Consider the following 16,052-nt stretch of genomic DNA (forward strand, 5'->3'; position numbering starts at 1 on the left):
ATTCTGGATACATTTTTGAAGATAGAGCCAGCAGGATCTGCCTTTTGACTCAATGGCTGTAAGGGGTAAGAGAAAAAGAATGGAAGATGATTTGAATTTTTAGTGTGAGCAAATGAGTGAATGGTGGTTTTATTTACCTAGATAGGGAAGACTGACAGGAAGTAAGATTTGGAGAAACAGGGTTGGGTCTGTTTATTTGGACATGCCCACTAAACCTCCAAATGGAGATATTTAATATATAAACCTGGAACCCAGAGAAGTCAGGGGAGGAAATACAAATTTAGTAGGAATGTGGGTGGCACTTTATGGCTGAGCCTGGAGGAAGGTGTAGCTAAAGAGAAGTGGTCTGAGGACTGAGACCTGGGGCATATAGCGGATAGGGATAGGGCGCCATAAGAGCAGAGAAGGAGCACCCTAAGGTCCCTGGAGGACTTGGAGAAAGCTTCACAGAGGAGCAAATGCTTGAATTGAGACTTGAGCAGTCAGTAGGCTTGCAGTGTGCACCTGGAGAGAGAGAAGAGCAAATGCAGAGGCCAGTTGTGTGGGAGAAGCTGGACTGTGAACAAGGAAAGGAAGTGTGGGGAAATCCCTACACTGTGGCAACTCAGACTCCCCAGATCTTTGTCTCTTCACTTGAAATGGAAAACTAAACCAAATGACCGTTTATAATAAGTTGACATTTATGAGAATAATTATTTTTATTTTCTTCCAGAAAAACCTTTTGTTGCTTTTGATAGTAGCATGGAATCTTTGGTGGAAGCCACAGTGGGAGACCGTGTTAAAGTCCCTGTGAAGTACCTTGCTTACCCTACCCCTGAAATAAAATGGTAAGTATTGCAAATAAATGCAAAGTGTTGTTCCATCTGAAAGAAAACCCTTAAATTATACTAATTCCTGGGATTTTTTTTTCCCCCAAGGTATAAAAATGGAAGACCCATTGAGTCCAATCACACAATAAAAGGGGAGAAGGAACTGATTATTATGGAAGTGAGTGAAAAAGATACAGGAAATTATACTGTTGTCCTCACCAATCCCATGTCAAAGGAGAAACAGAGCCACGTGGTATCTCTGGTTGTGAATGGTGAGTTTATTCAGTTTTCCTTCTCTGCCCAAAACTGATTACAAAGAGTACGATTATATCTTCTTAAACAGCCAGGTCACCATTCCTTTGTCACCTGTTGCTTCACTCACATCATGAATGGGCTTCTACTTATAAAAATGATCCAGATCAGTGGAGTTGAAATGAGGTATAGGGCAGTGCGCTCTGGACATGTTTGCTTCAGGGGCCATGTAAATGGACTCTTTGGTGTCAAGTGCAGTATCGACATAGATGATACACTTGACAGCTCTATGCTGTGAAATAAGAATGCCTACAGGAACAGTTGCCATACTACCTTTGCTCTTGTCTCATGAAATTGTGCACCCGGCATGCAAATGTGCAAGTGTCTTTCCGATTCTGTGGGAAGCTGCTAGTTTGATACACAGGCAGGTTCCTACTCAGAAGGCTTTTGCAGGTTGACACTGTTGGCTTCTTGGAACTTAAAAAAAAATTTTTTTTTTTTTAAAAACAGGAGTCTAGAATCTATCTGACTCTGAGGCTATAAAGAGGAGATACTACGTTTATGATTTAAGGATGATTTGAACGTTGTTTTTCCAAACTGAAAGCGTTCTGGGTGGGGAATAAAATGGTATCATGGAACGTGTAGGAGATGTAAAATCGATGTACAACAGGTGTCTTTATAGCAGGACTTATCAGGACCTTTATTTAACGTGTTCATGCATATTGCCATTCTCCAGGGGAAGAGACATAGAGTATGGAGGGTTTGACAAAATTATTTGACCAGAGCATCCCCCTCCGACCCTGGAAATCCATCTAATCTCTTGTCCCAAACACAGTTTGGGAAATGCTTTTCTGTTGGAATTCTTTGTTCTCCCTATTGGCATGGCATAGGAAAACTTTGGGATCTTCTTTTGTAAATTACGGTGTTTCCCCATATATCCTGCCACCACTCCGTATGTCTGCTGAGCTCTGCTTCCTTTCTTTTCTGGGACATCAGCTTCAGGGAGTATTTTAAAGTGTCACTCAGAAGCCACTCAGGAGTAGGGCCTTGGGGAATGGTGAGAAGCTGGAAAGCTAAAAGTAGGGTAGGGAGAAGAAAATGAACACAAAATAAAGATGTAAAAATGGACAGTGTATAACCCCATCTCAAGAATTCATGAAGTTACTAAACATTTGATTCACCCTAACATTTACCCTGCTATATAAAATAAACATAAAAAAGTCAAAATTCGAGAGTATAATTTGAGGCTTTAAGTTGATAGTGATGGGGGCATAGTTTTGCATTAATGACTTTGGAACCAAAAAAGGAAAGCGAGAATAAAAGGGTGAGGAAGAGGGGGAGGGGGAAGGAAGAACCGGAAGGGAGGGAGGGAGAGAGGGAGGGAGGAAGGAAGGAAGGGAGTGGAGGAAGTGGAGGGAGAAGGAAGAGAGGTGGGTTACCTTGGGCAAGTCATTTCATGTTTCTGTTTCATTTTTCTCATGTGTGATTAAGTGAATTAATCTATGCAGAGCACTTAGAACAATGGCTTGCACATCATGAACGTATTTGCTGTGCTAGTCACGATGATTTTCTTTCTTTCTGATCTTTTGAGATTGGGAGCACAGGGAGAGTTATCCTTATCATGTAGACCAAGGAAAACTGAGGCAGAGGGTGGCCAGACTTGCACACAGTCCTCCACTTATGAGGATGATGGTTATCACTAGAAGTCACATCTCCCGTGTCCAAGTCTAGATGTTCTTTGAAAAACAAAAGGAGGGCAAAATCATATGCTTATAGAAGCATAGGCTTCAGTTGATGAAAACTTCCACTTTCTGTTCCTCAAAGCGGATTGACAATTAAAACGTGGCTTTTCCCATCTCCAGTCCCACCCCAGATCGGTGAGAAGTCCCTGATCTCTCTGGTGGATTCTTACCAGTACGGCACCACACAGATGCTGACGTGCACGGTCTACTCCGTCCCGCCCCCGCATCACATTCGCTGGTATTGGCAGCTGGAGGAGTGCGCCTACAAGCCCGCGTGAGTAGCCCATGGCCTCTTCTTGCCTGTTGTTGTGCATTTCTTACAGTACGCTGTGGTATGACTCCATTCCACCCCGAGAAGGCCATTCCTAAGAAAGTTATGCCCCAGGTGGTCCTTTTGCTATCCTTCCATCTTTCTCTACGTCTTATGTTTTAGGACATGTCTTTCCTTGGGGTGCCCCCCCTTGAGATTAGCTAGCGCTCTCTTCCTAGCTTAGCCCCGGTGTGCACACCTCTCCAAACGCAGGCTCTTCGATCACTTTGCCAATTGCTAATCTTTGGTGTTTCTCCTTATACCAATCAACTGGTGAATACCACCCTCTTTCCTTCTTATCTGGGAGAAGGTCCATCTCAGAGGAAGAGCTGATGGATATGAGGGAGCCACAGGCCTGGCTGCAGCCTTTGGATTCTCAGGCCCAGCTTATCAGGTTCTCACATAAATCCAGACATCCTTAGGAAGACAAAACAACAGGCCACCCACTACCACCCCAAGCAGTTCACTTCCTGTTGTTGTTTTTGAGATGGTCACTACTAGTTTCTTCCTCAGATGCTGACCATTTCCTACACAAAGGCCACAGTCCCAGGGAGATTACTTTAAGAAGCCCAATGACTTCTTAGTTTCCTTGTCTTCCTTTGAACTAAATTAGCTTGAATTGTCTTGTCGATTCAATTTATGAATGGAGGTTTGTTCCCAGAATAGCTGTTTCCCTCCTGTATCCTGAATGAATCTACCTAGAACCTCTTCCTTTTTTTCTGAGGCCTATTTTTAATTGGCGCCAAATCATGTAACTTGGTAGTGTGCGTTGAAAGTTATTTCTAAGAACATAATAACCAAAGTCAGACTCCTTTCCTTGCTGTGGACTTGAACTAAAGAAAAATTAAGTCATAATAAGAGCTGTTATTTCTTCCTTATAGCCAAGCTGTCTTAATGACAAACCCATATACTTGTAAAGAATGGAGAAATGTGGATGACTTCCAGGGGGGAAATAAAATTGAAGTCAACAAAAATCAATTTGCCATAATTGAAGGAAAAAACAAAGTGAGTTTGAAGTTCTTTAATTTAAAAATCTGTCTCTCTCTCTTTTCTGGAAGGATAGAAGGATGGAGTGAAAGCATGGGGTCAATCATATGTGAGGGATATTGGAGATTGATAGTCACATTAATTGTACAATAAAACACTAACATATTAAGTTAGTTTGAAAACACCAATGACTTTTAGAAGAACCACTGACTTATTAATATCTTATCAGAGAAAGGTAAAACAAGTATGCCGTTAAATCTGTACATCTGTTGTAAGGTGATTCTGATTTTACAAATATGGAAATGAGAAAATGTGTACATGTTAAAACACTTTATTTTCTTTTTGGTTTCCAATGCTCGTTTTGTGTAATGCATGAGCCACACCAGCATAATTATAATTGCGTGGATTTGAGAAGGTCAGTGCAGTAATATGAATGGAGTAGGCAGGTCTCAACAGGTCTCACACAGTCTCCATTGTTTATGGCCCGGGATTTGTGTTTTGTTTCGTTTTTTCCATAGACTGTAAGTACCCTTGTTATCCAAGCAGCAAATGTGTCAGCTTTGTACAAATGTGAAGCCATCAACAAAGTTGGGAGAGGAGAGAGGGTGATCTCCTTCCATGTGACCAGTGAGTACCACTCTGCGAGGGGGGGTTGGGTCTCTTGCCAGGTGGGTGCTAAGCTGTCTGATGCTCTGTGGTCCTTGCCATTCCTGAGTGGCATGGTGTTTCAGGAGAGGACTTGGACTGAATCTGGGTGCTTTCGTTCATAAATGAAGACTCCTCAGCTAGCTTCTGGGCTCATGTGAAGTCAGTACAACTGACTCTCCCATTCCCTCAGAACTATGAAAAAACTATTTCATATAGTTTTTAGCCACAAGTCCTGCCTCATAGTTATGTCTCCACCATCCGAGTGTAACACAGCGCTTGGCTTCTTGGGGTTCCTTCAGTATTGGTGGGCCTACTGCTGAACAGTTGACAGCATTGAGTTTTCTGGAGGGAATTGTAATGACATAGGGGCAGTTTCCCCCCAATGCTGCTGATTCTGCCTGTTCATCTTAGTTTTATGGATAAGCTTTAGCTGCCTGGACTAGGTGAAAGAGTTCAGTCTGGGCTAATTTGTTGTCATAAATATAGCTTTAATGTCATTGAGTGTGATGTGTCAACAAGGAACTAATTTATAAAGTTCCATGTTGTAATTATCTGCTTTGAATATGTTTTGGATTTTTTTAAAATCTCAAAAACTGTGTTTAGAGCTCAAAGTGGAGATTTGATATGTATCTGCGGGATGCATCTTGGTGAAATAGTACATTTTGGGGCCCAAACTGTCTAGTTTGGTTGTCTCCTTGTATTACATTGTCTGGGATTGCTAGAGCTTCAGTTTTCTTGGTACTTTATAGCAGTCCGAAGGCGACAAGAAGAGAATTGTGTGCTGCCCAAATTAAATCATCATTTTCTAACCTTGGGTTTTATATTTCAGGGGGCCCTAAAATCACTTTGCAACCTCACAGCCAGCCAACTGAACAGGAGAGTGTGTCTTTGTGGTGCTCTGCAGACAGAACTATGTTTGAGGACCTCACATGGTACAAGTTTAGCCCACAGGCTCTGCCAATCCGTTCGGGAGAGTTGCCCACACCTGTTTGCAAGAACTTGGATGCTCTTTGGAAAATGAACTCCACCAAGATCTCTAATGGCACAAGTGACATTTTGATCGTGGAGCTCCAGAACGCATCCTTGCAGGACCAAGGAGACTATGTGTGCTTTGCCCAGGACAGGAAGACAAAGAAAAAACATTGTGTGGTCAGACAGCTCACAGTTTTAGGTAGGGAGGCAATTCTGGGTCATCAAAGACAGTTGGAATGCCTTCAGTGTAGTGCTTTTAGGGACTGTAAAAAGATTATTGTCCTATAGGAGCATATGAAGTAGACTGGTGCACACTTACCTTATTCACTGAACGTTCTTGAGGCAGAAAGAGGTGAAGAGTGATGGAATGATGCATTAAAAAGAGAAAATAACATGTTTCTTTCCAGCTCTGATGATGGGATTTCACTAGTACCACCAAGGGATTAGCTTAAACTGGGAAAATTCCTCCTTTATTCTTGACATTCATATATTTTAGTAGACACATATTCGTGGAATGCCTACTACGAGCCAAGAAGGTTTCAGAGGTTCACAGTGGTGAGTAGGTAGACGAGATGAGAACACAGGCAACCACTGGGCGGTCATGGCACGTTGAGGTCTCTGTGTCCATGAGGACAGGGATTGTTTCCTGTCTTACTTTTTGCTGTAGCTCACATCATAGAACATAGTGGCACATACTAAGTGCTCAGTAAGGTGTCTGCAGCATGAAGAGTGTGATCATGGGGTTGTTTAGGACCTGGGAGAGCCCCTGGGAGGGCTGCTACACTCGCTGCCTGTACCTCTGGGTCATCCCATGTAGGCCAGCATAAAGATCAATGGGATGATAATTTTAATGAGCAGATAGCTTTGTAAATTCCCCAGGGAGCCACTCTCCACACCTCTTCTAACCTGCGTCTTGCACAAAAGCTGTGCAGCCATGCCTCTGTCTCTGGGGAAATCCGACCAATTTGGGAAGTTCTCTTTGTGTCCACTCTCTCCATTTTCTCCTCTCTTTAGTGTCCCTTCCCAGTTTCTGAGAGACATGTGTTGTCTGACTTTACTCTTAAGAAGGGAAGCAAACTGCCCAGGTGGATGAATCTATACCATGGTTTTAGAGGAATAATATTTTCTTCGGAGGTCTTGGCATATTTTAAGAGGTATCGTCAGACAGACACTAGGGTAGGGTTTGCTGGTGTTAAGACTTAGGTGTCAAAAGAAGGAGTATTTTTGGGTGAAGTCATTCCCCGGGCCCTTCATATCCTATCACATATATGACCATGTGTTTTCTGTTCACCTTAGTGACCAGTCTGGCTTCAAATTAATGGAAGAATTTAGAGAGAGATGTGAAGGAGGCCATGCCCAGGAAATCTGTGCTCACAATGAGCTGGTTTGCTTCTCTAAGGACTCCTAAGTTGTTTTCCTAAAATTATTCTTAGAATAGACTAGAGCCTAGGACATTTGCTTAGACCCCAATGTGGTTCACCACTGAGGTAATCTCATTTTGTTAAATGTTGAAGCGGATCCTTTCAGCAAGATTCTTTTTGATTTTTTTGGAAAAGATATTTCTATAACCCTTTGATGGTATGGCAAATCTGAAGTTTTGCTATACATTGAAAGAAATACCCATGGGCTTAATTTTCTTGAAATCTCTGACTTTCTTTAGGGATTGTTGTCTTGTTCATTTGTGTTTTAGTGGAAATGACACTGGACTAGTCCTTTAGGTTCACCAGATTCTATTATTAGTTCAAACGCTTACTCAGTTATAGGGACTTGGACAAGTTGTTTACCCCTCTGAACTGCAGTTCTTTCATCTGTGAAATAAGGTTAATATTCTTGTCCATCCTAGGATTGATAGTGAGCAACAGAAATAGTATAAGTGAGTTTTGTAAAAAGTGTCAAACAAATAGAAGGCATTCTTTGTTAAATTACAGTGAAGTTTCACACCTTTCAAAAGAAATATGGTGGAGTTCATAGGTGTCACTGGCTAGAACTTTCATGGGAGGGAATGTTTCCCCTTGGGGAAGCTGTGTCTAATTAGAGGAAAAACCCATAAAAGTGACAACCTTTATTTTGTGATGTGACAACCAGCTAGAATCACTAATAGGAATGTTCAAAGAGGTGTAGTGATCTATCTCAACTGTCCTGACTTGTTTTATTTAATTTTACTCAGTGACCAACGGTATTGTCATCAACTTCTATGTATTTGCAGTTTAGTAAATCAACAGCTTACTGTTTGTGAAGTTTAAACTATTTATTAGTTTACTGATGTTAAAACCATTTCAAAAGTTATAACTAAATGTTGTGTGATTTCTGTGTGTGCATAGAGCGTGTGGCACCCATGATCACTGGAAACCTGGAGAATCAGACTACAAGCATTGGTGAAACCATTGAAGTTTCATGCACCACGTCTGGGAATCCCGCTCCACAAGTTACGTGGTTTAAAGACAATGAGACACTTGTAGAAGACTCAGGTGAATAGAATATGTCTATCTCTCATTGGTTGCAGAATTCTCCTGGAGACATGCTCTAAACCCCACATTACGTCTTGATTTGTTTTAGGTAGAAAAAAAAAAAAAAGGCAATATTAGTGTCCATGGTCTGGCTCATTTCCTAGATTCAGAATTAAAGTATTCAGAGCCTTGTTGAATTCTCATGGAAGCATGGGGGTGATGAGTCAGCAGTGCATCCTGTAACACTCTTTGGAATTAGATACTAGTCCAAGAAAAGGACACCATTTATATTTTTAGATTTTTTTCCTGAAAAACTCCACCAGATCACATCACAAATATAAACATCATTTTTCTTTTCTCTTAGGTATTGTACTGAAAGATGGGAACCGGAACCTAACCATCCGCAGGGTGAGGAAGGAGGATGAAGGCCTCTATACCTGCCAGGCATGCAGTGTTCTTGGTTGTGCAAAAGTGGAGGCATTTTTCATAGTAGAAGGTCAGTGGAGATGCATGGACACGTCAGGTGGTTTTAAAAACTTAGCTTGTATATATACTCACACACTTTGGGCGATTTTTGATAATCTTTGCACTTTGTATATGTTCTACTCTAAGTACGTATTATTTTAACCAGAAACCATAATCAATGTTTTTTTAATTTTGCTTGTATCATATTTCCTATCCTTGCAGTTCTCGCTTTGGAAAATTTCTTAGCCAGACAAGTGGAATACCCTCCTTGCCCTTATTTTTTTCTTCATTTGAATGGCTTGGTTAACTTGTTGTGGAAGTGATACCCCTATATTTACTTGAAAAAACATTAGAATTAACTGTTCAGCCATCAAAATCAATGCTATCCAGATAATCACAAGGGTTCACAGTTTTCACTGGACTACAGACAATTAAAATTTATTTGTGAACAATAGACCCTTGCTTCTCTGATGTGGAAGTTTTAGGCTGTCTAAATGTTAAAGGAAACTCCTATGTGGATGGAGGAGTGAGGTGAAATCTGGCATTTTCCCAGATGGGAAAGGTAATTTGTGACAGGATATTTTCTCTTCAGAAGTGTATTCCAATTTTAAAAAAGAATCTATCGGGGGAGCAATGAAACTCTATTACGTGGGTAAAGGAATGGTATACAAGGAGAAGAAAGAAGGATGGTGACAGAAGGAATAGCTGATGAATTTTTATGAACTCATCCTAACTTGTCTCTCAATGTCTAGATTTTAGTTCCCTTCATCTGTCAAATCGATTACATCTTGATGACTTGTTTTCCAATCTGGAGGCTTATTACCATTTCATGAACTGCACTTGCAAAAAAGATTTCAAGTGTGTGAAATAAATAAAAATTTCAAGTGACATGGTGCTTTTGTCATTTCCAAAGGGCTTCATGTTGAGGGCAGATCCTAGCAGGGACTTCCAGCTCTCTCCCGTGCTCTGCCTCACCTCTGTTGGGGTGTTTGCATCGGGCTACCCACAGAGCTTGTATTTACTTGTACCCAAAAGGGAGTACTAAGAAGAAGAAAGGTAGATATTTAATTCTTCTCTTAGGTTCCCAAATCTTAGTATGGGAATATTAACACACTAACTTATATAGACAATTGAATCTTTGAACTTTTTACTATGTATAATGGACTTTTAGACCTCTGTGTAATGAAATTTATTTTAATAGGACCACCAGGGAAACAGAATTGACTTCTAAGCCGTACTTGGTACTTGGTTCTCCACTGTTAGCTCTTACTTGGCTAACTAGTTAATTCCTTGTTCTTCTGCCTTTTTGAGGCTGCCTTGGGCCACTTGGACAGCTTATTCGATTCACGCTACACTCATCCGATGGGAAGCCCTAGGTGATAATTGTCTCCTTATCGCCTCTTTGCTAATCACTCCTAGTTGAAAGCCTCCTCTGGCATTTAATTTCTCCCACTCAGAGCTGTCCTCTGGAGCCCTGAGCATCTGCAGCTTTCCCTGCCGACCTCTGCCTTACCTTTCATGGGTGGTTTAAACTCATTTTATCGCCAGGCCACGCGGGATGCTCTCATCTTGGCTTTCTCTCTTTTCCTAACTCAGGCTCCTGCCACACAAGAGCAAGGTAGTGTGATGGCTAACTGGTGTTGGACAGACTTTGTTTAGTCTTTACTCTTGACCACTCCCCCAACTTGCTGTGTGCCCTTTATGAAAGAGCTTAACCTCTCTGAGCTTGTTTCTCCATCTGAAAACTGAGCGTTGTTGAGAAGACTAAGTGGGATGACGTATTTAAAGTAATGAGCACCTAGGGGGTGCATAGTAACCAATCACTCAGCCGCTTGTTTTCTTATATAATCCTTTCTCAAACTCTATACAGATGAAAACAGACTATCCATGCAAAACCAGACATTCTCTCTAGAAAGAGGCCACTATAAATTATTCTAGAACTTACTGTGAATTCAAACATGCTTCTTTTCTTCCCTGTAGAATGTGATCTGTTTTCTTTCCATCAAAGACTGCTCTTCCTCCAAACACTTCATATGTTTTTCTTGTAAGACATCAGCATTTCTATCCTTGATATCCTTAATTTCTATCTTTAACTTTGGAATTTTATCATTGGAGGTTTTCATGGGCAGTGTTTTGCAAACTTTTCTAAATTATCCATTAAGAATGTTATAGACTCCCTCCTACTTAGAGGCTTGTGACTATTATTGTCTAGGACTTTTTCCAAGTTGGTAAACTTGAGATCTTGCTTTAGTGTTGAACTTTGTTGTCTTATATAAAAAGGTACGGGTTTTCAACTGTCGATGCTCATTCAATTTCGTCTTTCCAGGTGCCCAGGAGAAGACGAACCTGGAAGTCATTATTCTAGTAGGCACGGCAGTGATTGCCATGTTCTTCTGGTTATTACTTGTCATCGTTCTACGGACCGTTAAGCGGGTAACAAAATCATTTCCCTTCCATCCCATGTACGTTGGTTTTCATGATTAATGAAAGCTGACTGGGGCTCTTTGAGTTGTTTCTTCCCATTGTTATTGGCTCAATGGGCACAGTTTTATTTCAATACAATAACATTCTTTCCCACTTTCTTTTGGCTGGACCACTGGGCTTTAATTGATAGAAGCCACTAGAGGAGAAAAGGGCTTGGACTGTCTAGTGTAATTAAGATTTAAGTACTTCATTCCGAGCTCATTTGGGGGCTAAGGGAACACTGGATGCAGGATTATAATAGGACTCACTCTCAAACTTCATGAGTTTTATTTGAAAATGAGACATCAGGAATGGGGCTTCTATAAACAACAATAATAAGCACACAAAAAACAACAGCCAGACAACAGAGCGTATGTGACTGGAAGGAATAATGCTTTCCAGGCCAATGGAGGGGAACTGAAGACAGGCTACTTGTCCATCGTCATGGATCCAGATGAACTCCCCTTGGATGAGCACTGTGAACGCCTGCCTTATGATGCTAGCAAATGGGAGTTCCCCAGAGACCGGCTGAAACTAGGTGTGTTTTCAAGTGGTATTAAGTTGATGTTGGGTTTACCAGGACATCTCTTCCTCCTTTAGGATGATGACAAAATCTAGTTTATTCACATGTTGGATCCAGGTTCAGAATATTCATTCTGTCTCTTGAATTTGAGTAATCATCCTTTTAGTCACCTAGAATTAGGGTCTGTGTACAATTATCCAAAGCAGGACATTTGGAGAGCAAAGGGGGAGGGGTATTAAATAATGAAGCCAAGATAAGGGAGTTGAGCTGGCTTCTCCGAGTTAAACTGGGATGTTTGGTGACCCAATCTAGTCGGAATCTCTGCATGTCACTTTGGTGCTGTCAGAGTCTAAGTCTGTTTTGTTTGCTGTCATCGTTGACTATAGGTAAGCCTCTCGGCCGTGGTGCCTTTGGCCAAGTGATTGAAGCGGATGCCTTTGGAATCGACAAGACAGCAACTTGCAGGACGGTGGCCGTCAAAATGTTAAAAGGTAAAAGCAAAATTATATGGCGCTATATCCCTCTATCTGTTTCATCCGGTCTGTAAACATGATGAAAGACTTGTATCGGCAGCTCTGTGGTTAGGTGAGCCCACTAGCCAAGCTTGTGGCTGGCTTAGGTGATACCTTTGTACAGATTGGGAAAAGGTTCCTCTTTCATAGCCTCATGTGAGGGTGCGTGCCCTGGCAGGCAAAGTTGAGGATGGGCTGCAGCTTCACCCACTTCCCCACTGCGCCCGAGGGCCCTTGTGCAGGGCATATAGCTTATACAACTGTACTTAGTGGCCTGACTAGAGGAAAATAATACCTTGGTGATGTAAAAATTGTTTCTTAATGTATTATGGTGCATTAGTGAGATAATTATAGACCATGTAGAGACATGGAAAGAAATTTAATATAATCAGTAAAAATAGTAGAGTGCAAAAACAGCGTGTTTCCTAGAATTGGAATATGTGAAAGATTTTCTCCTATAAAGATAACGGTTGCACTAGGAAAAAAAGGACCACAGGTGACATGTTAAAAATTAAAAGCTTTATAAACAATGGTTAATCCTAATAGTAATGCAATTCTGGTCTTGTTATTTTAATTTGGGGAGGTGGTGCATACACAGCTGTTAGCTCCAGTCGTGATGTGCTTCCACTGATGGAGGCAGGGCTGCGGACCCTTGGCCAGTAGGTCCTATGCATTTCAAAGCCATCTCTCTCCTTTAACCTATTCTCCCTTGCGGCTAAGGGTGTGTGCAATTTTGAGGTGGCTCATCAGGGTCTGAGGTGTAGACCGTGTGTGTGAATTAGAGGGAAGTGTACCGGTCTGTACAGGATCACACTTGCAGTTTTAGCCTCATCAGCCTCTTGGGCCAACTGGCCTTGCCAGCTGGCCCCTGTTAAGTTTCCTGCTTGGCACTGATTGGCGGTAACTTCAGCATAGTCCCTAACACATAAGGATATTTAATACATGGTGTTGCTTCCTTACGAGGAAGGACTGAAATAATCAGGCCCTAAGAAGCATAGTCAACCTGATATATGAAAATCCAATTTTGTAAGAGAAGAAAATCTGGGCATGATTCCATTTGCAGATGTATTCTCCATTTTGCAAAAGACTTCACAATGGATTCCTTTAAATATCAAACGTTCTGGGTGCACTTAAAGTAAGAATTGGAAAATATAATTTACACTTGACTTTCAAGGCACCCAGTCTGTAAATTGGATCACAGTTGTATTATCCCTAGAGGGTAGTTTGTACACATGAGTGCAGTGGGGCACAGATTCTCCTCAGCTAATGCCCACATTTATGATTTCCCTCTTTGCCATATATTTGTAGAAGGAGCAACACACAGTGAACACCGAGCCCTCATGTCTGAACTTAAGATCCTCATTCATATTGGCCACCATCTCAATGTGGTCAATCTTCTAGGTGCCTGTACCAAGCCAGGAGGTGAGTATCTGTGGATGGTTCTGGTGGCCTGATGATTTTGGCATATGATTTTCTGCTGGTATTTCAGGGAAACCCCTCAGCTCCCATGGCCTTGATTTCCTTAACTTAGGATGCTTTGCCAGATTCCTAGATATAAATATATTTCGTGGAGGTTTAATGGACACTATAAATTATTCCAGAACTTCCTGTGAATTAGAAAATGCCATCTTACTATACTGCAGTTTGCTGCTTGTGTAAGAGGTTCAGATGAGAAAGGTAAACCTCTCAAAAAACCTGAAAGCAAAGACCTTAAGAGTAGTTCCCCCTAAAATGGAATCATCTTAGGTGATTGTGTTGAAAAGCAAGTGGGTGGATTTTCTTCCAAAAATTTGGTCCATCTTGCTGTGGAATTGCCAGTTGGTAAAAGAAAAGCTACATTATAAGGGCATTGTGACCAGCTGATTTCGATGATCCTGGCCCGGTGAAAGTTTGTAGTGTCCTTCGATGATATCTTCTGGTTCATCCATGAATTAAACACTTGATGAGATACATGAATGGAAACGTTTTCCTTTCTTAATATGCTGTGCTGTCTGCAGGGCCACTCATGGTGATTGTGGAGTTTTGCAAGTTTGGAAACCTGTCAACTTACTTAAGGAACAAGAGAAATGAATTTGTCCCCTACAAGGTATGTCATTTAACTCAGCTCTGGCTGCATTGTAAAATGGAGGAAGATACAGGTTAATCTTTCGCTGTTAAAATGCGGTGAAGAACTTGTGAGGAGTCTTCTTTTGGCTGTTTTAATTTCCTCTTTTACCTGCTGGGGGACATATCTTCTCGTAGTTGGTTTTTGTTTTTGTTTTTGTTTTGTGACTCTAATCTACTGACCCATTAGAGATGGTGCCTGAGGAGGGGAGAAGGTGGGCATGATTAAGGAAAGGGAAGGATATCTCTGGATTATTTTCTCTCTCTCTCCTAGCAGTATTTGGCCCCATGGAGTGTCAGTCCCTCCATAAAGAGCACCCTAATGTTGGAAGCGTGTCTGAAATACACTTGAAACAATGCGTTTATCTCTTTAAGCTAAAGAAGAAACTAGGCTTTATGGAAGAAAATCTATTATGTAGAACACTTACCCCAAATTCCAGCCTAAAGATTCCATATTCCTGAAACTGATGTCCTTCTTGTCTGCTTTTAATAGCTATAATTGTTTTCTAGAGACCTCTTTTGTATTCAAGGAGTTTGTGCATTTGCTTCTTTATAGACCAAAGGGGCACGATTCCGTCAAGGGAAAGAATACGTTGGGGAAATCACTATGGATCCGAAACGCCGCTTGGACAGTATCACCAGTAGTCAGAGCTCAGCCAGCTCTGGATTTGTTGAGGAGAAGTCCCTCAGTGATGTGGAGGAAGAGGAAGGTACCTGCCATTGCTTTCTCTACACTTAACGCGTGCTCTTGCAGGAAAGAGAAAGTGATAGAGTGTTACGAGGAATTTTGTCATGGGAAAAGTTCAATACTCCCTCATATTTGGAAGAGACCTAAATTTCTAGACTCCTCCATTCAGTTTTCCCAAAAGAGAGTTGTGGAAGCCCTAACTAAGCAGCTGACTAAGTTGTGAGGCAAAGCATGGGGCGAGCCTGAGAAATCTCAGTATCCCAGGAGGGCCAAGCAGTCAGCAACAACCAAACCAATGCTTTGAGGCTATTGGTTCAGCATTTAGTAGCAGGAGAGACTCAGCACTTTATTCCCGGAGGACAAAGGAGGCTCTCCGGTGGTTGATTAGCCTCCCCATTGCCCTAAGCAGTTCGGCCCCACACTCCCTGAGTCACCGGACCTCTCCAAGGCAGCGTAGGGATCACCTGCTGCTTCTACCCGATTCCAAGTGGCTTCTCAAGTCTTTCTTGCAACCATACTTCCTCAGAGGAGTCTTGGTAAGCATATTTTTCTTTATCCAGTTATGCTTCCAGTGATATTTTAGTGTTCTCTCTGAGTAGAGATGTGTTCGCAGTCTGACTTCCAGGATTTCTTCCAGCTCCAGGATACACTATCTGCTTCCCTTAGAAGGAGCAGAGACAGCTCCATGGTTGTAGAGATGGAGCTTCCTGACAGCTGGCTCCTCTTGAGGCATGAGCTTAGAAGAATCCAGTCATGAAATAGTGAGAGAAACTTGCTTCCCTTTCCCTAGACATGAGGCTACAGATAGAACTTAAATCTGGCTTCTTTCTCTTAGAAGCCGAGCAGGGTGTGCAAAGCTGGAACTTGGTCTAGAAGAGTGTGGAGAGGCCATCTAGACCTCACGTAACTGGGCCCACACTGAGTGGCGCCCTCTCTGTCCCATCCTTCTCTCTCACGAAATGGTGGCCAGTGCACTGGAAACCCGAAGGACTGGGATGCTCAGTTGGAGTAGAAAGGGTGTTGGCCTGGAATTTGTCTTTCACTAATTGTTAACTGAGAGCCCTCTAGCCCTAAGCATAAAAAAATCATTGAGAAAAAGGTTCTCAGTCTTTTTAATACTTACAAGGTTAT

General features: G+C 41.9%; 1 protein-coding gene across 1 annotated transcript in view; it reads left to right on the forward strand.

The window, feature by feature from the left end:
• Positions 1 to 16,052, forward strand: part of KDR (kinase insert domain receptor) — a 44,699-nt gene that overhangs the window by 13,494 nt on the left and 15,153 nt on the right. The window contains exons 8-21 of the mRNA XM_081812366.1: positions 713 to 827; positions 918 to 1,081; positions 2,924 to 3,077; positions 3,995 to 4,118; positions 4,619 to 4,727; positions 5,578 to 5,919; positions 8,042 to 8,188; positions 8,532 to 8,663; positions 10,959 to 11,065; positions 11,498 to 11,633; positions 12,005 to 12,109; positions 13,439 to 13,552; positions 14,128 to 14,216; positions 14,790 to 14,943. Of these exons, the coding sequence (XP_081668492.1) occupies positions 713 to 827; positions 918 to 1,081; positions 2,924 to 3,077; positions 3,995 to 4,118; positions 4,619 to 4,727; positions 5,578 to 5,919; positions 8,042 to 8,188; positions 8,532 to 8,663; positions 10,959 to 11,065; positions 11,498 to 11,633; positions 12,005 to 12,109; positions 13,439 to 13,552; positions 14,128 to 14,216; positions 14,790 to 14,943 (1,992 nt within the window). The remainder of the gene's footprint in view (positions 1 to 712; positions 828 to 917; positions 1,082 to 2,923; positions 3,078 to 3,994; positions 4,119 to 4,618; positions 4,728 to 5,577; positions 5,920 to 8,041; positions 8,189 to 8,531; positions 8,664 to 10,958; positions 11,066 to 11,497; positions 11,634 to 12,004; positions 12,110 to 13,438; positions 13,553 to 14,127; positions 14,217 to 14,789; positions 14,944 to 16,052) is intronic.

Source organism: Leptonychotes weddellii, chromosome 2 (genome assembly GCF_054177405.1).
Source record: "Leptonychotes weddellii isolate Sample4059 chromosome 2, ASM5417740v2, whole genome shotgun sequence".
Lineage (NCBI taxonomy): Eukaryota > Metazoa > Chordata > Mammalia > Carnivora > Phocidae > Leptonychotes > Leptonychotes weddellii.